The 25,468-nt window shown below is 42.8% G+C and overlaps 1 protein-coding gene and 3 non-coding genes across 29 annotated transcripts in view; all 4 read right to left on the bottom strand.

Moving 5' to 3' along the window:
* Positions 1–25,468, bottom strand: part of UBAP2 (ubiquitin associated protein 2) — a 130,745-nt gene that overhangs the window by 20,880 nt on the left and 84,397 nt on the right. For all 26 annotated transcript variants that reach the window (XR_005225878.2, XR_005225877.2, XR_006290936.1 and 23 more), the window contains 8 exons: positions 25,055–25,277; positions 23,156–23,430; positions 22,435–22,607; positions 20,630–20,840; positions 17,332–17,371; positions 7,347–7,530; positions 3,823–3,889; positions 348–543 (listed from right to left, as the gene is read on the bottom strand). Coding sequence is in view for 23 of the 26 variants with exons in the window: in XM_043546825.1 (XP_043402760.1) it covers positions 348–543; positions 3,823–3,889; positions 7,347–7,530; positions 17,332–17,371; positions 20,630–20,840; positions 22,435–22,607; positions 23,156–23,430; positions 25,055–25,277 (1,369 nt within the window). In the remaining 3 variants the exon portion in view is untranslated. The remainder of the gene's footprint in view (positions 1–347; positions 544–3,822; positions 3,890–7,346; positions 7,531–17,331; positions 17,372–20,629; positions 20,841–22,434; positions 22,608–23,155; positions 23,431–25,054; positions 25,278–25,468) is intronic.
* LOC114020289 lies at positions 6,272–6,354 on the bottom strand. Its single transcript, XR_003565134.1, has one exon. It is a non-coding gene; the product is annotated as a small nucleolar RNA SNORD121A (small nucleolar RNA).
* On the bottom strand, positions 9,053–9,133 carry LOC114020290. The gene has a single exon (XR_003565135.1). It is a non-coding gene; the product is annotated as a small nucleolar RNA SNORD121A (small nucleolar RNA).
* LOC114020288 lies at positions 22,943–23,028 on the bottom strand. The gene has a single exon (XR_003565133.1). It is a non-coding gene; the product is annotated as a small nucleolar RNA SNORD121A (small nucleolar RNA).

Genomic DNA, 25,468 nt, shown 5'->3' with positions numbered 1-25,468 from the left:
TAAAAGCTAATGTGAATAAAGCCAAGAGCTGATCATGTTGCTTAGTTTGCAAACCAATTCTCTACAGGTCCACATTTACTAAATCAGGAGCAGCTCTGGTTATTATCTATAAAGCTTTCTGAAGATGGAACATGCTACATAAATGCTAATCATTACCCATCAAATATTCCCAACACATAAAAGCAGGCAACTTTATTTCATAGGCCAGCAAGTAAAGCATGCTGAAAAATGCAAGTCTTTAAAGAGTGTATATTTCTTAGCGTAGTTATTGCTGGCGTGGTGCTCAACTGACAACCCTGCAGACTGAAGTCCTCTGTCTATTCATGTGATTTGTTAATATTGCGAACCTGAAGACACTAAGGGAGCTGCCCGTGTAGAAGCAGCTGGCATAGACACACTGGTAACGCTCAGGCCAAGGCTGTTTGTAGTGTTCATACTGCTTGCCATGCTGACAACCGAGGATGTGGTGCTAGTGGCTGAGGTTGAAGCAGTTGAAAAGGTTGTTGAGGGCTGGAGTGAAGCTGTGCTCTCAACACTGGTGTGCTAGAAAGGAGACAAAAAGAATGGGGATCACAGAGCAGACAAACCACACTGCGAAACACCTGAGTAAAACCACCACCCGACCTTGTAGATAGCAGCAGCATGTGCAAGAGAATCCTAGCGTTATCATCCGTTTTATACACATACTCAACAAGGAACAGTGAGCCAAAGGCTATAAATCCATTAAGAGGTTCTATAAACCTACACCATGAGAATGAAATGCAAGTTACCAGGCCTGAGTTGGAACTTGGAATTATATATCTGTGGTTCGGTTGTTTTTTTTAATTGTGTTAAATATGGTCATTTTGGCTCTCAACAGAATGATCCTTTAACTTAGATAAGGTCACACTTGTGTTATCTTTGCAAGCTTGTCACGGGGTTTATCTAAGGAAAAGGATATTTGCTTTAAAGGGCACATGCTAATAGAATTTCTTCAGGCCCCTCGCAGAAATTAAAAGAGAAATACAAACTTAAAAACCGTGATGCCCTTAGTGGTAATGGAGATGTGTTAAACTGATATTCAAGCCAGATAGGGTACTGCTTGCAGCATAGTCCAAGGGAGCAATATAAGTGCCATAATGGCAAAGCTAAAGCTCAGCAAAGAATGGGAAGAGGGAACGTTCTGCTAAGTAAGAGATTTCAAGGTACAGTAAAAGCTGTTTTATCTGGCACTTCAACTGGAAAGCTCTATAAACCAGCATTTCTGATATTTATTGAAACACCGGTTTATAGTCCGGTTGGCGCAGGGCTGGCAGGAGGTTGGGGTGCGAGAGGGGGTGCGGCACGCGGGCTCTGGGAGGGAGTTTGGATGTGGGAGGGGACTTGGGGCGTGGATCTGTGGGCCGCTCACCTCGGGTGGCTCCCCGTAGGCGGCGACCTGTCCTGGCTGCTCCTAGGCGGAGGCGCTCCTAGGCAGCTCTACGCCTGGCGCTGCCCCCACAGCTCCCATTGTCCGTGGTTCCCAGCCAATGGGAGGTGCAGAGCCAGCGCTCGGGGTGGGGCCAGGGCAGCCCCCAGAGCTGTCTGCCGTGCCTCCGCCTAGGAGCAGCCACGACAGGTCGCCACTTGCGGGGAGAAGCCTGAGGTAAGCGGCCCACGGATCTGGTGCCCCACACCTCCTCCTGCACCCCAAGCCCCCTCCCACACACAAACCCCCTCCCAGAGCCCATGCTCCACACCCTATCTCGTGCCCCCAGACTTGCACCCTCTCCCGCACCCGAACTCTCTCCTTTTTAGTTAACCGGCATTTTTCACTAACGGGCACCCCCCACTCTCCCAACATGCCAGATAAAACAGCTTTTACTGTACTTGCCGACTAGGGGTGATGTAATGGTTTCTAACACACTTACTGGAGTGCTACATATACTGAACCCATACAGAAAAGCCCTGTACTAACCATAACCAATCCATGAGCCATTTTGGAGTTGCATACAGAGGGGCAGCCCACCACAGAACAAGACAGCAACTGTCTTTCTATTCAGCTCTAGTAGCACCACATTTATTCAATACTGGTTGTCTTGTTACCAGAAACAAACGGACATCTGCAGATGACAGTAATACTCATGCAACACATTCCAGAATCATGTATTACATGGTGTTCTTCATACATCTCAGACCATGTCATTTGCACACTGCCTGCTAACTCAACTCCACCGAGGTTAGTAATAACATTCAAAACTTCGGAGCAGCTTCAAACAGCCACTTTTTAATGTAACTCGTGACAAAAATCTCTCTCTCTCTATTCCCTTATGTGGAAGTTTCCTCTGGGGTTACATTTGTCTGAGGGGCAGGATGGGCAAAATTCAGTGCTAGACCATTGACAGCTTTAATGTCCAATCAATCATGAGCCATCAGCAATAGAGACAAGATCTTTATACCACTAGTGAGCTGGGAAATTCCCCCTCTTCCCTAGTGAGATAAAGCACTTGTCTCAGTCCCTCGTGGGTGGTAACGCTTTAAAAAGGCATTGTGACACTGGCAGACCAGGTGTCAGCTCATGCCTAGGCCCAACCAAACACTGATGAATGTATAGCTGGAAACCAGTCTGGCTCACCTGTGTGTTAGTGTTATTAAAATAGGTATTAGATTTATAAAAATACGTTCCGTGTTTAGACTTTATGAAAAGCATGTAGGATGTTGCATGTATTAATCTCACTTAATATAACCTAATAACATGGGGTACAAATGTTAAGTGTTTGCACTGTAAACCTCTAACTGTGTAACTCACCAAACAGGAAAGAAGCATTAACTAATGTAAAGGCTGGCTTCCTATAGAAGGTGTTAGGTCCTGTACACAAGAAGGCTCACTGAAACCAAATGCGCCACTGTGAAACATCAAAGGACAAAGACTTTGCTAAGTGCATTCCTCCTCCCACCCCCATGAAGAGGAGACGTGTGCATGAGTTCATCCCATCAGCTTGAACTCTGGGAGGAAGGGAATAAAAATCCCTGACATGAAGAAACTGGTCTTTTATGCTGGTTGGACTCTGAGGGGCAAGGAATACTAAACAGAAGCAAAAGATCCCCAATGCTTGGCGTGGGTTAGCCCTGAAGGACTTATAGAGCTTGCTTATAATAGGAGCTTCTATCACCTTTTGGAACTTAATACCAACTCATTTGTGTGTATGTTTACCTGCTTTAACCTTGTAAATAACTCATTTATTTTTCTTAAGTGTATTATAGGATTGGCTACAAGTGTTATCTTTGGTATAGAACTTAAAGTGCAATTGACTTGGGTAAGTCCCCTTTGGGACTGGGAGCAACCTAAATATTGTTATTTTTGGTGTAAAGGACCATCTCTCACAAAGGCACGCTTGCATGGGTGGCAAGACACACCAGAGTACGCAAGGGGACTGTCGGTGACTCCATGTTAAGGCCGTAACAGTGCTTTAGGAGTTTACACTTGATACTTTGTTGGTGAAATCTAAGAATAGAATTCACAGCCAGTTTGAGATTTGTGCCCTGCTTCTTAGCAGTCTGCCCTGAGACTGGTCCCACTCCAGACAGCTTGACAGGCATCTTAAACTTTTATCAGGAAAGCTGACTGCAGATTTAATGAGACAAGGTGTGTGAGGTGATATCTTTTATTGGAACAACTACTGTTGGTGAGAGAGATCAGCTTTCGAGCTTACTCAGAGCTCTTCTTCCGGTCTGGGAAACGTACTCAGAGTGTCAGAGCTAAATGCAAAGCGGAACAGATTGTTTAGCATCAGTAGAGAACACATTTCAACACTGCAGACAACAATGTAGACTAAATAGCTGTTATGATGCAAACGGACTTACCGCATGTGAGGTGCTCGCAGACAGCACTGCAGCAGAGGAGAGGCTGCTCTGATGATTGGAGAGGGAACTACAAAGACAAATTTTAAAGGGTTAATCAATAAAACTAAACTAAACAGACTAATCATCCTGAAATTTCTCACAACTGAACATTATAAAAGCATTTAAAAATACTTCTTAATGTTTTAGTGTTTTATTTTAGCACTAAAAAGAAGTTATTGAGATATACAGAAAACCAGTTCTGGAATCAAAAGCAACACAAAGTCAAAGGTCTTCTTACAATGGAAAATGGCAATTAACACTCTTCTCTCAGTGTTATAAGAAAGCCATTGTGACTGACATGAAAACATTGCTCATTAGAGTTTGTAAATTTCTCATGTTTTAAATGAGTAAAAGTTTCTTATGGGGTTGCCAAAGCAATGACTACAAGCCATTTATAAGAAGAAATAGAATCCCTTCTGAATTCAACTGCATAATACTGACCCCACTAATGAACATTCCAGAGTATTAACACTACAAGTCTGCTAATGGTCTCAACCCCTTCAGGAAAACGGGGACCAAAAAGTGTAGATTAAAAAGGGTGAAGTAAAAGCAGGAAGAACATTTGTCACTTAGAACACCAAAAGGGAATTCCAGCATCAAACTGAAATCACACCATCGAGCCCCCAAATCCATTTTAATCACTCACAATATGCATAAATAACACTACAGATCTTTTGTTATCTGTAGTGTTGTTCTAGCCGTACTGGTCCCAGGACTCGAGAGACACAGTGTGGGTGAGGTAATATCTTTTATTGGACCAACCTCTGAAGAGCAGCTCTATGGAACTTGGAAGTTTGTCTCTTTCACCAACAGAAATTGGTCCAATAAGATATTACCTCACGCACCTTGTCTCTCTTATATAAAAAAATTCCAATTACATTTTAAAATATTCAAACACAGTAAAACTCTGGGAGTCAGGGCATGTTAAAGTGTCCATTACACAGAATATTCACTATAGAAATTCTAGGTAGAAACAGTGAGAAGATAAAGGGAAGAGTAGCAAAGGAAGAGTAGTTCAAATAAAAATAAAGACTAAACAATAGGAGTTTGCATGTATCTGTATGTCATGTAGACTCTTCAAGCTAGGATTCAGGAGCAACTTCTGTGCTCTCAAACCTTCACTGCTTTAGGCAGGTCTCCACTTTCTGAATTTAAAACACAAACCTGATTGCCAAAGTACACTCCTCATTTAATCAGATGATTTAAAGACCTAAATCCCTCATCTTGTTTACAGAGGAAAAGCCTCATATCTCCTGAGAGATGTAGAATCATAAAGGACAGAACTCAGCTTTGAAATAACAAAGGATCAGCTCCTTTTGCAACAGTAAGGAGCTTGTTTCTCACCATCCGGTTCACATACATTAGGACAGTTCTCAGAGGCAGACTTACTCCTCAGAAATCTCCTAGCAGAAATGAAAAAAGCAAGCCACATTCTTCCTGCTAGATGTGAATCTTCTGATGCCTCAGCAGAAGGAATACGGTCTTCCCAGTTCCTACATTTTCAGGCAAGCCAGCCATTCTCAAACTCCTAACCCTAACTTTTTAAATCAACTCTCGTTTCTTGTACTGCATTGTTTTGCTTTTCTCGTCCTTCAGTTAGGCTATCCCCCCACATCCAGCACAACTCAGCTAGTTTATCTTCAAGCTCCTTTAAATCTCTGGGGAAAAGGCTTAAAGTTTTTCTAAATAGTGGAAATGGACTCTTGTAGAGATTCTACTTTTAGGGAGTAAATTCATTCTTCCTGCAACTGCTTGTTTTCAATCAAGGAGTCCCACCTCCAAGATTATAGTGCTAACAGCAACACCAGCACCAGATTTCAGCAGCAGTCCTGTAAAAGCCTTCTTGGCAGGTGTCTAAAGCTTATTTTTAAGCATTTTAAATGACCAACAGCTTCACCTTTCCTCCCACCCCAAAACTAATACCACCGCAGCAAAATAAGGAGCAGACAAAATGCAACCACCACAAACAAAGCCAACGACCCAGAAGAGTAAAGCAGCTCAGAACCAGGTCTGCTCACACTCACATGTCTATATGCTCCCTTCAGAATTCTGGCATTAAGAAAGCCCCATTCATGTCAATGAGGGACAGGAGGACAAGTGTCCTGACCATGATTAAATACAGGCATTTTCTTTGGAGATGCACCAGTGGTGTTTATAACCAGACTGAAAGTTAATAGTATCAGACAGTTCCTAATTCAGGACCAAGCCCTTTGGTGCATGTCCAGGAGGAGGACCAGCACACACCTCTGCCGCTTTACAGACCAATTTCACTAAGACTTTTAGTGCCTCTCTCTCCTGCAGCCACCAGGATGAGGAGACACTGTGGCAGAAGGAGGGAAATGGTTCAGTCATGCACAGGTAGTTTTCAAAATGCACATTCCCCCGACACTTTGATTCATCGGGGTCCACTACTGAAAAGACTCAGACTCAAGAGCTGTCTGCACATGCAAGTCAGATATGTGCTTGGAAATCAGGCATCACTGTCTTTTCAGGTTACTCCAAGTCTGTCCCACATTATGCACACACCAACCCAAATTTCTAGCAAGGCGCCTCATTCATCGTTTGTGAAGCGCTTTGGATGCCTTTTGGATGAAAGGTGGTACAGCAAAAACATGAGAGATCAAGTCTCGGGTGAAAGGAATAATTCCAATTACTTGAGGCATTTAAGACTTCACTCAACACTGGCTGTCCAGTAGGGCACAACCATGCACTAGCTGGGAGATGGACAAGACCCATTAGGTCCTGGCTCAATCCATTGCTAAATTCAAGAAATAAAGTGCAGAGGTCAAACAGCATAAGTAGTTTATATAATTAATATAGACTCACGAGGACACCTGTTCAAGAAAGAAGCTTTAATAATGTGCAGTGGGAAGCAAACAGCTGGCACAGAAGAGCTGAGTGGTGATGGACTGATCTTCCCAGAGCTTCAATCTGACATTTCCTCAAGGAAACATCTTAGCAAGAAGCACTCGGAACCACTCAGCCCTCAGTCCCAATGTAGGCATTTTTTTACTTTAAATGTGTGACAATCAAGGATTTAAACATCTACAACATTTTTAAATGGTCAGAAAAGCAACTGCTAAAGAACTGAATTTTTTATAGGCTAAACCACTGGCCAGATTAATAGCTGGTGCTGTGGATAAGGTGGCAGAAACACCAAATGAAGATGTGTGTGTCTCATTTGGAATCCATTATAGGCTACACTGAAGCAGCAGATCCTTAAATACAATATTGCTGCTAAATCTATGAGACTCCAAGCACAGAGATCTGTGGGCACAGTACCACCGATATGTAGCATGTGGTTCATATATTCCAACCAGAAACATTATCCTGGATCTCTTATGAATACCTGTCCTAGTTCAGGTTAAAACAAGAGAGGGGACCGCATTTATCTGGAGTCACCCTGTACACTGACCCATTTCTATCCTGCGCACACTGCCACTAATCCCAAATTCAACCCGTTTTCCTTTGTCCTCCTACTGTACCTGCTTAACTGGGAGAGTGAGCTGCTGGCCAAGTCACTGGACTGGGGCAAGCTGGGTAACGCTGCTGTGTGCTGTGGAGCTGAAGGCAGAAGCGAAGCAGTGGAGGACGCCGTGCTAGGCAGAGACCCCGCAGCAGGAAGCGAGGGAGAGGTTTCTGTCTTAGACGTTGGAACTGATGAAGTAGCTGCAAGTTAGAAAAAGCCAATCAGAAAGGAATTCCAGCACACACAACCCCACGTATTTGATTCAGGAACAAAGAGACTTTAAGGCAAGGCAGCACATTCCAGTCAATTTACCAATGTGTGATGAATTGGTGCCGATGACTTAGTGACCCGCAGGCACTGGTAAAGCCATGCCATCTGTTACTTTCCTTTGACAGGTCTATGATTTTCACTAGTAGATTTTTAATGAGTGAGATTCCTTTGTTTACATATCGTCACTTTTTTTTTTGCCCACTGGTCTGTCACTCCCCCCTGAATCTCCTGCATTGATTCCAATCTTCTTCCACATCAATTCTGAACTCCTCATCCTCACTTTCAAGGCCCTTCCCAACCTTTGCCTACATCTCTGTTCCTCTCCTAACTGCCCCACTTCCACCCTATGCTCTACCAACACAGCATGTCTTGATAATCCCATGGCGATCTCCTCTTACAACCCTGTGCTTTTGCCCATGCCCGGAACATCATCCACAACCCTGATGCAGCCTATTCCTCATGGTATTTCCTCAAGGCTCACTTATTTTGGGTAGATGACCTCCATTCTCGCCCTCTTCATAGGGTTTTTCACACTCAGATTTCCAGCACAATGGCTTTACTAGTCAAGAATGAAGAACTGCTGGCTGTAAAAAACTGCAGACACCAAGTCCAATAGAAAATAATAAAGGAGCTAATGGCTTGTATGCAACTAAGGTGACACTCTGTGCATCTTTCAATTCCCTTTTCTTCCTCCCCCATATCACTCTGCTCTTCTGGTTACACCTAGTCTAACTTGAAGCGTAAGCGTGACAAGGGTCTGTTGTATTTGCCTGTAAAGCTCCAGGCACATCTATGACGCTGTAGAAATAAAAAAATAATTTAATCTATTTGTAAACAAGAACAAGACACTGTTTTGATACTCCTCAAGTGAGTTTTGGACAGACAAACAGTACGTACAACTTACTGGTTCAGAGTAGCAAGGAAGTACATCCCTTTAATAAATGGTTTAGAAGTATTTGGGAAGTGCTGACAATGAAACAAAACAAGCTACAATCAAACATAACACCCTTTCATTGAGCACTTTTGGTGACCCAAACAGATGACTAATATGGCCTTGTTTTACTCATCCTAGAGAGATGGAAAATGCTGAGAATGAACTGTTCTACTACAAATCAATTAAAAGTGGCCTACTTATTACAAGTGCACCTTTCCCGGGGATCACTCCATTGTATTGTTAAGCTGGAGGATTCTAGGACACTAATGTAATTATCCAGTTAAATCCATGCCATTGTTGTGTGATGTCCCATGAAGAACTTCAATTACAACATGGACATTCAGAAGTTCTCAAACTCCTTGCTGAAATTCACAAGCAGGTACACCGAACAGCCATTTGCCACTAAGATTCAGAAGGCCAGTTACTCCTTTCATGCAGCTCCATCTTTTTATACCTCATGGTTTCAGTGACTATGCCCCAACGAGTTAACTATTAACTGGTATGCAAAATACAAGAGGGATGAAAAGACTCAGTCTTAAGAGTGTCCACAGTACAATTCGGATATGTGCTTGGAAGTTAAGCATCATCGTCTTTCCATGTTAGCTGTTTTGTTGTAGCTCTGAGACCCCCAGTTAGGATCAGGTCCTCCCACTGTGTTAGGTGTTACATAAACAAATATGAACAGTAACTCCCTCGAGAACTTGCATTCTGAAACCAAGCACAATGAGTATGAGAAACAAAGAGAGGGAAGGGAGGATGAGGGTGATGAAAATAAAAGCATGTAGTGATATAGGGAGCAACTGCACTACTTGATGGTTCATGAAAATGCCATTTAAAAAAATAAAACTAGCTGGTCCTGACAGACACACAAGCCATTGCTGACTGGCTGAATTCTTGTGAGCGTCAAAGCAGAAATGGGTCTTGAGGAGGGAATCTGAAGGAGGAGGTAATGACCATCCAGATCACTCAGATGCAGGAATGGTACGGCATGCATAAGGGGTGGCACATAAAACAAATCACACAGATGGCTGTAGAAGAAGCTGATAATTGGATGAACAATGCTGGCAACCCTTTGCAGAGGAGGAAGCAGCCAGGGTGACATTATAAGAGACAAGACAGGAGAAGCAGAGGGGGGGCAGTCATGAAGGGCCTAGCCAGGAAGGACAAGATACTTGCACAGGATGTATTTACAGAGGGGAAACCAGGCAAGAGAGCTGAAGAGAGGAGTGACACAGTTGGGCAATGGGCAGGAATAGAGTCCCAGCTGTCATATTTTGAAAGGATAGGAGGGGTTGGGGAAGGCATGATGTGGAAATCAGAGAGGAGATGACAGAAGTCAAGATGGAAGATTAGGACTTGGACTACAGTTTTAACAGCATGGACACAAAGAAAAAGGTCAGAGTTAGAGTGTGTTATTAGGGGGGAAAAAAGAAGGGTTTGAACATAGCCTGGATGTTTAGGGTAAGTGTGGGAGGAATCAAAGATGGTCCCCAGTTTACAAACCTGTATGACAGAGGACAGCAATGTGAACAGAAATAGAGGATTAGGGGTGGGCAGAGGGGACTTTGTATGAGCTAGATTCTAGAACAAATGCATAACCTTTAAGAGTTCCAAGGTCAGTTAAGGATGATCTATTTTGCACAGCAAAGAATTTGAGACTAAAAAAGTAGCCAAATGGGTCTTCAGAGAATGTTGTAACTTGATGAACAAATCCAATAAATAAAAAAGCAGGCCACTGTGCTACAGACAGGATAACTTACACAGCTCCCTTGTGGCAGCTCATGCTTGGGTTGTAAACCCATTTTCAGCTGGAACAGTATTTTACAGATATTTTGAGAGCAGCTGATTCAAAGATGGTAAATCAGCAGACTCTCAAGCTTTTCTTCCCCCCCACCCTTAAGCTGAATTTTGTGCTGATGAAAACATGCCAGGTTTGCAGACCTGGGTACTCAAGACCTCTGTTCGCAAAGCTTGTATGAGAAAGAGTACTGGAAGGACAAACGGCCCTACTTCTGATACCAACCCTGAGGGTGGTTTTTGAGAGATGGAGACCTTCCCAGAGTTGGGATGGACACAAGGTGTGGGGCTGAGGGGGTGGGGTTTCAGGGACATCAATTTGTGCTGCTACCCATAAAAAGGAACACAGACATGCTCATACAGGGCAGAAAAGCATAGTGTGATAGTGATAACGATAGGAATGCCAGGAAGTGAGCCACAGGGGGCACTACCAGTAAGAGAATACATGAAAAAAGGTTCATCAGAAAGGCCAGACAACCCCTGCCCCTGCACCAGCATGTTTTTTGCTCTCTGCCACAGGAAAGCCATCCAGCAGAGGGAGCATGCTAGCCAACCTCATTCCCAGAAGTTTGCTGCAGGATAACACGAGATAAAACACAGCCCCGTTCCTCTTGAACTCTACTAAAAATAAAATTATGATCTCTCTGTTCTCCAAATGGGAAGCTGGAAAATTGGTAAGAAACATCCAATTGACGGCAATGTGGGCATAAGAATTTAAAAAATAACCCTGGGAACTGCCCTGTGACTCCAAGTCCGATGAAGTGAGCTGTAGCTCACAAAAGCTTATGCTCAAATAAATTGGTTGGTCTCTAAGGTGCCACAAGTACTCCCTTTCTATTTGCGAATACAGACTAACACGGCTGTTACTCTGAAACAAGTCTATTCAGTGTTGCACATCCGGGAGCAGATTTAATAAGACTGATTTAACATTTCCATATTAGCCAATAAGTAAAAGTGCAGCTCACATGAGAATACCAGGGTTAGAGTTACCAGTGCCTTGTCCCTTTAAGAACTGAAGGTCTGCAAAGTCACTAGAAATAGAGTTTCAGAAAAGCATGAGAGAAATTAAACGACAAACCCCTGGGGAAAATGTGTCACTCTATCCCAGAAAACAACCAGTTTTAAAGAAAGACTGTAAAGTAACAGACACAAGGTGGGAGAGGTAGTATCTTCCACACCTTGTCTCGCGAATATCCTGGGATCAACACGACTACACCACCACCAACAGCACTGCATACATTTAAAAACAGCAGGATAGATTGGGAACTCCCACCAGAAGGATAGATGAACTGAGGCTAAGCAGTTTGATTTATTAAACTGAAAGTGGGATCTGAAAGGGGAACGCTGAGAGAACAAAAGCTGTAATCAGGAGAGTTTTCTTTGGATGGAGCCTCAGGAGCTAGCTGGAAGGAAAAAAACTCAGCCTGCCAAAACTGACGCGCATCTCAAGGCCTTATAACCAGGGAAAAGATGCAACTGAATTTTACCTGCATGCAGCTCTTAAACCCAGCGCAAGAGCCAAAAGACACATCAGGATTCCCTACTCGGAGAACTTGATTTCGGAGAGAAAGTACCGTTTGCCTCACAAGGAGCTGACTCTGACCTCAGATATAACCCTGTCCTTGCAACAAAACACATTCCTCCATTTAGTCCTGACAGGATAGTCAGACTGTGACGCAACCTCGTTTAAAAGATAATCAAGTTGCACGAGACCTTGTTTGAGAAGCTGCATACTGCTGTAGCTGAGGAAGCAGAGAAACACCAGATGTTGGGGAATGGACGGCATGCTATGGCAGCAGCTTGTAATTCTGTCAAATTGCCATACACAGAGCACAGGTCAGAAAGGGAAGCAGCGCCTCCTCTTGAGTGAAAAGAATCTCAAAAGGTGACTTGTTGATGGATGAGATAAGGGAACTAAAGGCTAGTATTGATGAACTCAAAGGTGCAAAAGCTGAAATTAGTATAAGCAGCAAGCTGTCTGGGTGCACACAAAAGCACTGAATGGTACGAGCACACATGCAGGCAGGCAATCCCAGAAAAGAGGATGTGCTAGCTCAGAGGTGGACAAACTACAGCCCACGGGACCGTCCTGTCCAGCCCCTGAGCTCCTGGCCTGGGAAGCTTGCCCCCGGACCCTCCCCTGCTGTTCCCCCTTCTCCGCATCCTCAGCTCACTGCAATGCTCTGGGCAGCGGAGCAGCGAGCTCCTGGGGCATGCAGCTGCAGAGCCGCGGCCTGACCCGGTCTCTGTGCTGTGCGGCGTGGCTGCCTGTCCTGGTGCAGCCGCACCACCGGCGCGGTAAGGGGCCAGGGAGCAACGGCGGGTTGGATAGAGGGCAGGGGAGTTCGGGGGGTGGTCAAGGACCGGGGATGTGAATAGGGGTCGAAGTGGTCAGAGGGCGGGGAACAGGGGGGTTGGATGGGGCAGGGGTCCCAGGGGGGCAGTCAGGAATGGGGGGGTGGATGGGGTGGCGGGGGGGGGCAGTTAGGGGCGGGGGTTCCGGGGGCCATCAAGGAGAAGGGGTGGTCGGATGGGGCAGAGGTCCCGGGGGTGCAGTCAGGAACGAGATGGGGGGTGGATGGGGGCAGTTAGGAGCGGGGGGGCCGGGGGCCGTCAGGGAGAAGGAGTGGTTGGATGAGACAGGAGTCCCGAGGGCGCAGTCAGGAAGGGGGGGTGTTGGATGGGGCAGGGGGTACGGGGGCCGTCAGGGGACAGAGAGCAGGGGGGTGGATGGGGCAGGGGTCCCCGGGGGGCCATCAGGGAAGGAGAAGGGGGGGTCGTTGGATAGGGGGCAGGGGCCGGGCCATGCCTGGCTGTTTGGGGAGGCACAGCCTCCCCTAACCGGCCCTCCATACAATTTCAGAAACCCGATGCGGCCTTCAGGCCAAAAAGTTTGTCTGCAGCTAGCACAGGGGCGGGCAATCTGGCAGCGGTGATACTTGTGACCGCTGTTTCAGATGTGGCAGTATGGAACACTACCAGTCAGATGTCATGCAGGAAAATCACAGGAGAGCAGAGGCAAAGTCGACACTATCAGATCTACCAGGAGCAGCCTGTATTTGCCATTAAACACCCAAGCTGCAACCCAGAGTACCCAATTTAGGGTATGTCTACACTACAAGTTGCAGCACTCCAGCTACGTCACTGTAGTGTAGACACTTGCTATAGCAACAAACAGGGTTTTTCCCCATCACTGTAGTAAATCCATCCCCTCGAGAAGCAGCTGCTAAGTTGATGGAAGAGGAGATGAGGTTTGCATTTTCCTACCTGGACAACGTTCTTGTGGACAGTGGCACTTTTGAAGAACGCACAGAGAACATAAGGAGAGTATTGCAACAGTCACAGAAGCATATAATTAAGATGAACGTTTCTCAATATGACCTTTAAAACAGAGGTACATTACTCAGTAATGGTGGTATCTGCTGAAGGTCATAAAATGGATCCAACTGACACCTTGACTCTTTGTGTTCTCGCAGAGAAACCACCGAACACGATACAGGAACTCTGCAAGCTGCTAGGCTTCATCATCTACTACCGAAGCTACATTCAAGACTTTTCTAGAACAGCACAGCCACTGTATGACTTGATTGTTTCACTGGAATCTGACTCAACACTGTCAAAAGTGGCTTGGAAAAAGAAGAAAGCTAAAGGGCAAGGAAAGGCATTTGGACAGATATCCTCCGAACAGCCACTTCTCTGGACTCAGCGACATCAAAATGTTTTAAAACAACTGCCACCAAAAACTGCCTATCCTGATTTGCGTAACCCTTTCTCTTTCATGTAGATGCTTCCAATAAGGGATTAAGTGCAGCCTTCTATTAAGGTCAAGAAGATAGAATAATTGGTATGGGTCAAGAACATGTAGTACAGCTGAGGAGAATTATCACCTTCACTAAGGAAAGCTGGAGTTTCTAGCTTTGAAGTGGGCTGTTACTGACCAATTCCATGATTATTTCTATACACAAAATCCTTCATAGTTTACAGCAATAACAACCTGCTAACCTATGCCTTCATTTCTACCAGGCTGAATGCCACAGGCTTCAAAATTAGCTGACTTGAACTTCAAAGTTAAATATCATCTAGGGAAATCTAATGTGTAGCCAGATGCTTTATTTAGAGTGCACCTTAATATGGAAAAATAGATGACAAAATGCACAAGAGAGACAAGCAAAGATGTTAATGCTGTCTTTCAGTCCTTAGATGTACAAAAAGATGACAAGGTATCTTAGTTAGCAGCTATTACTACCATCCCTTTGCTAGTAGAAACTCATGTCCACAGTTATTAAATCCACCATAAAACCATTTCCACGAGAAGACATTTTGGACGTTCAAAAGGAAGATCCAGCTGTTGCTAAAATTCTTCATTATAAATCCATGGGGCAAAGACAAAATAACCAAGAGAACACAGGAGGATATGGTAATATGTCCACCCTGATGTGTGAGAGTGGTACCACTGCATCTGGAAACAGATGCAATACTTTATTGGAAAACCAAGTTACAAAATCAACTGGTATTACCTGAAAAATAAAAAAGAAAGGTAATCAACAGCTACATGAAGAGATGGGACATTTAGGAGCAGAGAAAGTAATCAGTCTTTCAAGAGATCGGTTTAATTGGCCACAGATAAAGGCAAAGATCAAACATTACATTACTAGAGTCTGTACATGAGTCAAGCAAAAGAATCCTCACCAGCCAACTAACAGTTACAACAGAACCATTTAAGCGTGAAAATAATTTATTCAGAAAGTTACAGCACTACCGTTTCAATTTTACATCTCTCACAATCCCATGCCACCCATAAGGCAATGGGCAGGTAGAAAGGCAGAACTGAACTCTTCGCTATGTTGTGAACCTTGCTAGAAAAACAAAAGTCAAGCTGGAAAGTTTCCCTTATATAAGGTCATCTAAGTCTATAACTGTACACAAAATGAAGCTACAGAGTTCTCCCCTCTATATATTATATGGGGGATCACATTTACGCATTGACATTGCATTTGGTTTACCTATAAACTCTAAATATATACCTGGGCACCATAAAGATTAAGCTGAGAAATGGACCCAGAAGATGAAAAAAGCTTATGAACTGGCATCAAAGTGTTCTCAAAAATCTGCTACTTGTGGTAAAAATCACTATGATCAGAAAGTGCATGGTGTTGCCCTCCTTCCCAGTGACAGTACTTGTGCAGAATCTTTCAGAGAGCGTGACCAGAAAAATTAAGATCCTATTGGAAAGATAAGATTCATGTTTTATTTGAAAGGAAAGGGGATAGTCCAGTCTATGAATTAACAAGCAAAAGATGAGGAAGGATGTTTTAAAGAGTTCTCCATTGCAATCTTTTAGTTCCCTGTGACTGCTTGCCCTTGGATGTAACACCACCTTCTAAACCACAACAAAAGAAGAAACAGACACCAAGGCAAACCAGCGCAACAAGAGATCAAAATGAGAACAAGCATTTGGACTCCAGTGATTATGATAATGACAGTGAAGATGAACTACATTATGTGATGGTACCAGATATTGTCCACGGCACAGATTCTGTGAATTCCAAGCCAGAAACATTTCATCCACATCTGGGAAATGAGGATGTGGTTGACCTTGTGAATTTGGAAACTGCATTAGACTGATGTGCCATTCACACCAGCCACTGAAAAACATGACTGCCAAAATGAGACCATGGAACCTGAAATCAGCAGTGCACAAGAGGGCAGATCACCAGAACAATCCATTGACACTCCAGGTCATCCAACTAGAAAAAGAAGAGCCACACAGACACCAAAATATGAATATTTAGGGACACCAACTTATCAGAGCCTAAATCAAACTACTGAACTCGTGAATGCACCATCTCACTATCCTCATGTTTGTCAGATGCCATACCAAATGCCTATTCCTGTACCTTATCCTGCAGTCTATCCAAGACACATGTAATACTGGTAAAGTGATACTGACTTATGGTATGTCTATTGCTCTAAAATTAAATGAAGTGTTTTATAATTCTGGATAGTTTGTTATGATGTTAATTTAGTATGTTTTCTAAATAGTCTGCCATATGCCACCCAGTGACTTGGAGTAACATGATTCTATCACTGCTCATACGGGAACTTTTATTTCTTGATATATGAATATCTTCAGGGATCTATGGTGTTCAGAACTGACTGTTCAGTTGGATTTTGGAACTCAAATTGCCAGACTTTTTCTGCTTAATATTAAATAAACTGAAGAGAGATGCATACATTTCCACCATCCGTACCAGAACTTGAGAGAGAGAGAGAGAGAGAGAGAGAGAGAGAGAGAGAGAGAGAGAGAGAGAGAGAGAGACACACACACACACACACACACACACACACCCCCCCCCCGACCCAAAGACTCAGTTGAGAATGACAGTTACAAGTTTGGGCATAAGCTTTCGTGGGCTAAAACTAGCATCACTTCATCAGATTGCATCTGATGACGTGGGTTTTAGCCCACGAAAACTTATGCCCAAATACATTTGTTAGTCTCTAAAGTGCCACAAGGACTCCTCATTGTTTTTGCTGATACAGACTAACACGGCTACCACTCTGAAACCAGTTACGAGTTTGTGCAACTTGCAAACTTCTAATAAATCAAATGAATGGACTGTAGGTTATACATAGTTAACAGAAATGTTGGGACAACATTACATTTACATGGGGGGAGTGCAGCACTCAAGGGAACATCAGGGTTATATTTACCTGCGCCCTGTCCCTTTAAGGATGGATGAGTTGCTGAGAGAGTCAGAGGGGACAGCTCTGGTTGCAGCAGCATGTGCTCTGAAAGGACTGAGCAGCAATGGGGCTCGTGCAAACTGTGTGTTTATTTTTTGATACCAAGTTTAAAACTCAAACTGTTTAGCCAAAAATTAAACAGCGAAAGTTGTACAAAGCCTTAAACAATCTATGACTACAATGGTGTGCATGTTGAGGGGTAGGGGACAGTCAGAAAAACAGCTGTGTATATAATGGAGCTTTATAAACTTACTGTCAAGAGTTGGCTGTGTTCGAACACCACTGTGCCCATTCTGTAAACAAAGGGAAAACGAATGAGTAAGCCACCTGACAGAGGTGGTATTAAAAACCCTACATGATTCAGACATTTAACAGGCTGCTCATTGCAAAACTTTATATTCATTCCAAATTGAAAGTCAAGAGGGACGTGAAATAATCAATTGCCATTCCATGGGCTAAACTATATAGGAAAGTGTAGGTACAAAGTTTGTGAGACACATCCCAGGGACACAGGAATAAAAAGGAAACAAGAAGGCTATATGAATGAGTGATGGTAAAGTCAGGGACACGTGAGAAACTGTTGTCTCCCTGATCTAACAGAACACACAACTGCACCTAGGCAAATTACATAGAGAGGTTGGAACACTCCATTGGGAGATACGGTTTGAGAGGAAACAATTGCTTCTTGGATCATTCTGGTCCATAAAAGTGAATGCTCTAGATTTATAATCCTGCGCACCACCACACAGAACTTGTTTCAGAAGTTAAGTGTGATTGAGCCATTAAGTTACAGAGACCAGAACGTAATTATGTTTGAAATTGTTACAAGGAGATCATATGGAGAAATACAAAGAGGATGTTATTGTCATTTAAGAACATAAGAATGGCCATACTGGGTCAGACCAAAAGTCCATCCAGCCCAGTATCCTGTCTAGCCACAGTGGCCAATGCTAGGTGCCCCAGAGGCAGTGAACCTACTAAGTAACGATCTAGTGATCTCTCTCCTGCCATCCATCTCCACCCTCTGACAAATAGAGGCTAGGGACACCATTCCTTATCCATCCTGGCTAATAGCCATTAATGGACTTAACCTTCATGAATTTATCCAATTCTCTTTTAAACCCTGTTATAGTCCTAGCCTTCACAACCTCCTCAGGCAAGGAGTTCCACAGGTTGATTGTGCGCTAAGTGAAGAACTTCCTTTTATTTGTTTTAAACCTGCTACCCATTCATTTCATTTGGTGGCCCCTAGTTCTTATAGTATGGGAACACGTAAATAACTTTTCCTTATTAACTTTCTTCACACCTCTCATGATTTTATATACCTCTATTATATCCCTCCTTAGTCTCCTGTTTTCCAACCTGAAAAGTCCTAACCTCTTTAATCTCTCCTCATATGGGACCCGTTCCAAACTCCTAATCATTTTAGTTGCCTTCTTCTGAAATTCACAGATTTGTAGATTCCAAGGCCAGAAGGGACCATCGTGATTATCTAATCTGATCTCCTGTATAACACGACCCAGAGAACTGCCCCAAAATAATCCCTAAAGAAGATCTTTTAGAAAAACGTCCAAACGTGATTTAAAAATTGCTGGTGACAGAGAATCCATGGCAACCCTTGGTAAGTGGTTCCAATGGTTAACGACCCTTATTGTTAAAAATGTATGCCTTATTTCCAGTCTGAATTTGTCTAGCTTTGACTTTGAGCCACTGGATCCTGTTATACGTTTCTCTGCTAGCTTGAAAAGTCCTTTATCAAATGTGTACTCCCCATTTACGTACTTATAAAACCATAATCATGTCATCCCTTAACCTTCTCTTTGTTAAGCTAAATCGACTGAGCTCCTTGAATAGATTATAGGGCATCTTTTCTAATCCTTAAATCATTCTTGTAGCTCTTCTCTGAACCCTCTCCAAATTATCAACACCCTCCTTGAACTATGCACATGAGAACAGGACACAATACTCTAACAGCAGTCACATCAGCACCAAAAACAGGGAAAATAACCTCTCTACTTCTACATGTGATTCCCCTTTTTATGTATCCAAGGATCGCATTCGCTCTTTTGGCCAGTGTCACATTGGGAGCTCACGTTCAGCTGATTAGACAACACGATCCCCAGATCTTTGGCAGAATCACTGCTTCCCAAGACATTCTTTGTTCCTAGATATTGATATTTAGCTGCATTAAAACACACACTGTTTGCTTACGTACATCTTATCAAGTGATCCAGATCACTCTGAGTCGGTGACCTATTATTTACCACCTCCCCCAGTTTGTGTGTCATCTGCAAACTTTATCAGTGATTATTTTATGTTTTCCTCCAGGTAATTAATAAAAATGCTTAATAGTATAGAACCAAGAACAGATCTCTGCAGGATCTCACTAGAAACATACCCACTAAACGATGATTCCTCATTTACAATTACAATTGGAGACCTATCAGTCAGCCAGCTTTAAATACATTTAATGTGTGCCTTGTTAATTTTATATAGTTCTAGATTTTTAATCAAAATGTCAGCCAGTTCCAAGTCAAACACCTCACAGACGTCTACGTATATTGCATCAAACACTATTATCTTTATCAACCAAATGTGTAATCTCATCACAAAAAGATATTAAGTTAGTTTGGGAGGATCAATTTTTTAATAAACCTATGTTGATCGGCATTAACCCTCCTTTAATTCTTTATTAGTTGAGCCCTATATCAGCTACTCCATTATCTTGCTCAGGATCAACATCAGACTGACAGGCTTATAATTACTCAGGTCATCCCATTTACCTTTTTTAAATAATGGCACAACATTAGCTTCCTTCCAGTCTTCTGGAACTTCCCCAGTGTCTTCCCAAAGACTTACTGAAAATTATAACTAACAGCCCAGTGAGTTCCTCAGTCATCTCTTTTTAAATTCTTGGATGCAAGTTATGTGGACCTGCTGACCTTGTGATCTTTAAAATGTAATGTGCATATTCTCTTTGGTCTTGTATTTTTATTATTTAACATTTATAATGTGGTAGTGCCTGAAGGCCATAACCCGGTCAGGCCCCACTGTGCTATATGCTGTACAAATGTAATAAACAGTCTCTGCACCAAAGTTATGCTGGCAAGATATCATGGTGGACACGTAATGTCAATTTGTTTTTTAAAAAACAAGATGCCAAGCTTCAGGAAGATGGAGTCAATCAAAATGAGAATGTTAGCTAGAAACAGACTGTAGAGCAAAACAAGAAATCAAAATCCAGAGAAACATCACAAAGATCTGCATACCTGAGGACCGAAGGGCAAGAAAAGCAACAGCGAAGAACAACAGAGTTGTTGGGGTAGTGGGGGGGGGGCGAGTCAAAAAAGAGACTCTCTTTAACCAGTCCAAAAGATGTTAACAGAACAAAACATCTGTGTTAGCCACTGAAGTCTCAGAGCACCAGTACTATTGTTGAGCTCAACAAAACAGTTGAATTATAGCCTTAGTATGTCTCCAACACCCAAACCCATCAGTAATTAACCCAATTAATGTCTTTTCAATATCGAAGGTTTCTGAAATCTACTCACCGTGACTGCAACAGGGGTTGAGTCCGATGGAGCCATGGAGCTTTGGTATGCTATCCTGCTATGCACAGAAGTCTGGTCATAGGAGGAAGTTGTTGTTACGGGGCTAGTGCTCTGGGACGAGCAGGTCAGACTGGAAGAAGTGATGGCAGAGGTTGTGTAGGTGGACTCCTGTACTGTATTGGATATTGGCAAAGAGGTATTCAAAGGATCACTGAAAAAAGTAAAAGTTATTTATCATCTTGTTAAATGTCATTTCAGATACCTTCATGACATTACCAGCTCCTGCACAGCAATCTGGAACTGGATACCCATTTGCTCAGCTAGAAGTTGCTCACTTTCCAGTTTCCTAGCATAACACAATTTAATGTGGGCCTAGGCAAAGTTACAGCAGCCCTCTGTTCAGAGCCAGCATCTGCACTGAGCAGCAGGGGCCATTTCCCCCTCATAGGACAACTGTATTTTCTCATCCCATGTTCCATTCTTCCCCCTCTCAAAAAGGCTAGCTATGATAATTGTTTTCCTGCTTTTTCCTGGCTAGAATTAGCATTCTACTTCGTAAGTGATTTCTTATGCTTTTAGATTGTAAGGCTTAGAGGGAAGACACTACTTCTTACCATGTGTCTGTATCAGAGCCTAGCACAATGGGGTCTGATCAGACTGAGGCCTCTAGTCAATATTCTAATACTTTGAGATCTACTGACAAAAGGCACGAAGAAAGAGCTGCTCTTATTACACAAAACTGCTGTAAGTATCCATGACAATTTACATACACAGACTAAGATTTGTACCCTGCCCCTAGATCTTTCTAAACTCCGTACATTTGTTGCCTTTCCAGTATTGCCTGAGTCAACATCAGTCTTGTAGGACTTTACAGGTTAAAAAGCACTTTTTAAAAACTAAATTCTGTTGCCTGTGATTCAAACATTACTTTGAGACAGTTAACACAGCAAGGCACATTTTCCACATCTTGGATACTGAACCTGGGTATCCCTCCATTTCTGTTTATACAGTCTCTTTCAGGCTCCCATACATCAGCACATTGCTGCAATGTTTGCTCTGCCAAAACCGGAAGGGTTAGGCTTAGGGGTTTTTTAAGGTTCGTACTGGATTTTTAAAAACATTTACAAAATTTAAGATGAATGGAGGAATTTATTTTTGCAAATCTTAATTCTTGCAAATTCTCCATCAACTTTTTAAGGAAGATTTTACACAAACAAAACTCTGAAAGAACATTTGAAGAGTAAGCATGTATTTGGCTGCTATGTTTGCATTTCTTTTGTTATTACTGGAGACATTAGCATTTTAATAAGGGCTTTCCGCCCACCTCAGAGCCTGGCTGCCTTTAGGCTGAGCTTCCATTGAAGTCAGACCTCAGTTTATGGTGTCAGTCTGCTGACAGAGATGGACGTTGTGATGCATTTATCTCTGCTGAGTCAATTATAAGAGTAGATGGGCTGGGAGGGAGCCAAAGCCTCACTTAAACAGCTTTGGGAATCAGCATAATTAAAAATGATAAAGTAACAATGTGAAGGGTAGCTCATGAAGAGAGCATTTAAGTTCAATTCATTCCCCCCTCCATTCCAACCCATTTTTCAGAATGTTTCTCTAGTCACCAGAAAAGGGACCTTCCTGCTTTTAAGGGTGCCATCCTCAGAAAATAAAGATTGAGGCTTACAAGTAATTATATTTAGCTTCAGAGACAGCTACACCAAACAGCCCCTTGGCAGAAGAAACCTTGATCTTCACATGCCACTTTTTTGGTACAAGAGAACACATAAGGATGCAGAAATGGAACTCTTACGTACTTTACAGGTTTTGAGTACAAGCTGTTGCTGGGCACCTGGCTGATATTCTCATTGCTTGGGGCTGACCCAAACTCTGGGAGAGAAGGCTCTGACCCAAACTCCAGAGCTCCAAACTGAACATTTAACCCTGTCACATCAGCTGATCCAGGCATTTCCACTGCAGAGGCCGGGATCTGAAAGTAAAAACAAAATCCTGTATCTATATAGTTTATATGAAAGAAATCACTCACGAACCACCTTGAACTCTAGGGAACTACGAACATACAGAACACCAAGTATGTAACTTGGTTACAATCTCACAGCCTTGGCTTCTAACCTGTATCTGTTGGCCAATGCAGCTGCCTCTCAGACGGAGCTGCATAATTTCTCCTAACTAGAATCCCTCCATCTTAAAACTTAATTTGTCAGTCCCACATACTTTTTGGGGCCTAAGAGATTAAGTCATACTGTCCTCTGTGCCTACTAAAGAGTATTTTGTTTTAAGCATTCACCTCCCAGTCACTAGTTAGTCCAAGAACACTCAGAAATGGTTAAATTTCCTCACAAAACAATCAGATATGTGCTTGGAAAATACCACATCACTGTCTTCTGGACTATAAAGCCACCCATCTTAAAATTTAAAACCAAAAGTGCATCAAGACTGCCCTATAATGTTTCCCCACCCCCCCAAGTATCTTAAAGCCTATATATGCCATATATTTGCCCCTGCTGTGTTACCCACCTTAGAAGCTGGGGGTATCCTCCGTTTCGGTGGTTTGATCTGTTTCTGCTGCGTTTGATGGGCAGACGCTGCCTGGTTATCCATAGACATGCTGGGGAGCTGCAGCATTTTGCTTGCAGCCATAGAACTGTCTACTGGTGATGGCTCTCGGAGTTTTACTTGGGAGGAGAAAGACTCCAATCCAGGAGGAGGAACAGGGACTGTCTGTGTCTGCTGTTGCTGTCGCTGGGTCAGCTGGCTGAGAACTGGAGATGGTTCAGGCTGGGATTTAAAGTCTAGCCAGCATTTGGGAAAAAAATCATAATTGATGCATTAAACTCTGCTCCCAGGACTTTTATGTTCCATCTCTGTAGTTGTAGTTAAAGAATTAGTGCTTTTATTCACCCCTCTCAGAGCTATTGCTGCAGACCGTGTGCACACTCAGTCAGCCGTCAACGCATTATTTTATATAAACTTCAGATTCTGAATATGAGTATTATTTTTGTAACCACAGAGCTGGCAACTTAGTTTTCTTTTTTGAAATGAAAATGGAGATTCTGAGAAAGGACTATATGGCAATTTTTTAAAAATGGGGAATTAGGCAGCTGTTCATATGGCCACACAACTGCATTATACTCAAGTCTCTAGCAGAAATGCTATGTATTATTTTAGTCAGACCTTGCACCGCTCCACAGTGTGAGGACCTGCCTGAAAGTGGGACTCTGTTAAATGTGGAAAGTGCAATTCACGACAAAAGCTAAAACTCACGACTTTTGGACAAAGTTTGTCAAGAAATACTGACATGTTAGAGACCATATAATTAAGTTTTCTGATCTCCTGATTCTAAGAGGAGGAATATTTTCAAAGGCTCAAATAGGAGTTAGATACCCAGCTTCCACTGACTTTCAATTGGAGTTGGATGCTTAACTGCCCTTTATAAATCTCCTCCATAGTTTTTAGCTGTTGAAGGACAGGCTTATAAGCAATGATTCAAAACTCTAGTTCACAAACACAAGTGGTCCACAGAACATTGCAGGTCACATGTTGCCAGCTTCTCCTTATTTCCAGCTGCTAAACTGCATTAAAACACAGCTGAAAACACACAAATATTTTCTTAATATTACTTTATGTGAATTGTGGTTGCTACCACAATGGCTGCTTCTATACTGGCAAAACCAGGACCTGTAATTCTCCACAGTAAGAGCATCACTGGAAGCAACAGTGTAGAGACTGCTCAAGCAATTGTTATCATGGTCTTGTCTAACCCTCCACAGAGAAGGGTCTACGTAATTGTGAATGGGAGGGACGGTGATCTACTCCATCGTGGACAGAAAGTGAAGTATGAAGGACGCAGATGGTCCCAGGATTAAGAAGTGATCCACACTATTAAAGAGCCAGAGAACTCACCATAAGGTGGTATTAACTTAGTCTAGGATTGAAAATTTATACTTTGTCATTAGTAGAAGTACAGTCAAGGTAACATAAAAAGGTCTCTCCCCAGAATTCCTAGAGACATTTACAGTCATACTTTATATTAAGGTTCCATTTACAAATAGTTTATAAAGGGTTATTAATAGATTTTTTTAAAATAAATGGCTAACCAATTGTCAGAGATGACCCGAACAGGCTGCTTACAACCATCTGTAACACTTTCTACTGAAGCCATGTATAAAAATACTACTCACGTCTATTATGCTTATAACAGCTATCATTTATTAACCTTTTATAAATGGAACCTCAATGTAATGTGACTAAGTTTACTAGTCTCCTTTAGGAAGCTAATTTCAAAAGAGAAGCCATTTCTCAATATCATTTTAAAAATCTCTTACATAAGGTCTGGCACTGAAGGGTCAAAGTTCCATAGTCAATGGCTTTAAATAATAATAATAAAAAAAAGGCAAAACCTATCTAAATACTTACCAAACTGACTGAGGACCGAGGATTGGCTAATAGGGGGTTTCAGATCCCAGGATGAGGTGGTGGTAGCGGTGGTGGAAGTGGAACTACTGCTGTTTTGCTGCGAGCTCGGAGAGGTGAACTGACCCAAACCTGGAGACTTCAACTGGTCCAAGAGCGGAGATCCAGTGGAGTTTGCTAATTTAGAGGATCCAAGTTCTCCAAACCCAGAACAGAGAACTGAAGACTAGCAAGAAAATGAAGAAAAAAATATTTCACTAAATGTTAACATGACCAAACCTGTGAGGTCGGAGTTAATCGCTCACATTGGCAGCAATTCAGTTCATACTTTATCCCCAGATTTCTAATTAAAAGTGAAAAGTTAAAACTTAGCAAGAATATCCAACTGAGCACTAACAATATGGGGCCAGATCCCCA

Source organism: Chelonia mydas, chromosome 5 (assembly GCF_015237465.2).
Source record: "Chelonia mydas isolate rCheMyd1 chromosome 5, rCheMyd1.pri.v2, whole genome shotgun sequence".
Lineage (NCBI taxonomy): Eukaryota > Metazoa > Chordata > Testudines > Cheloniidae > Chelonia > Chelonia mydas.
The sequence above is the reverse complement of the archived record's forward strand: the minus strand, read 5'-3'. Positions and strand labels throughout refer to the sequence as shown.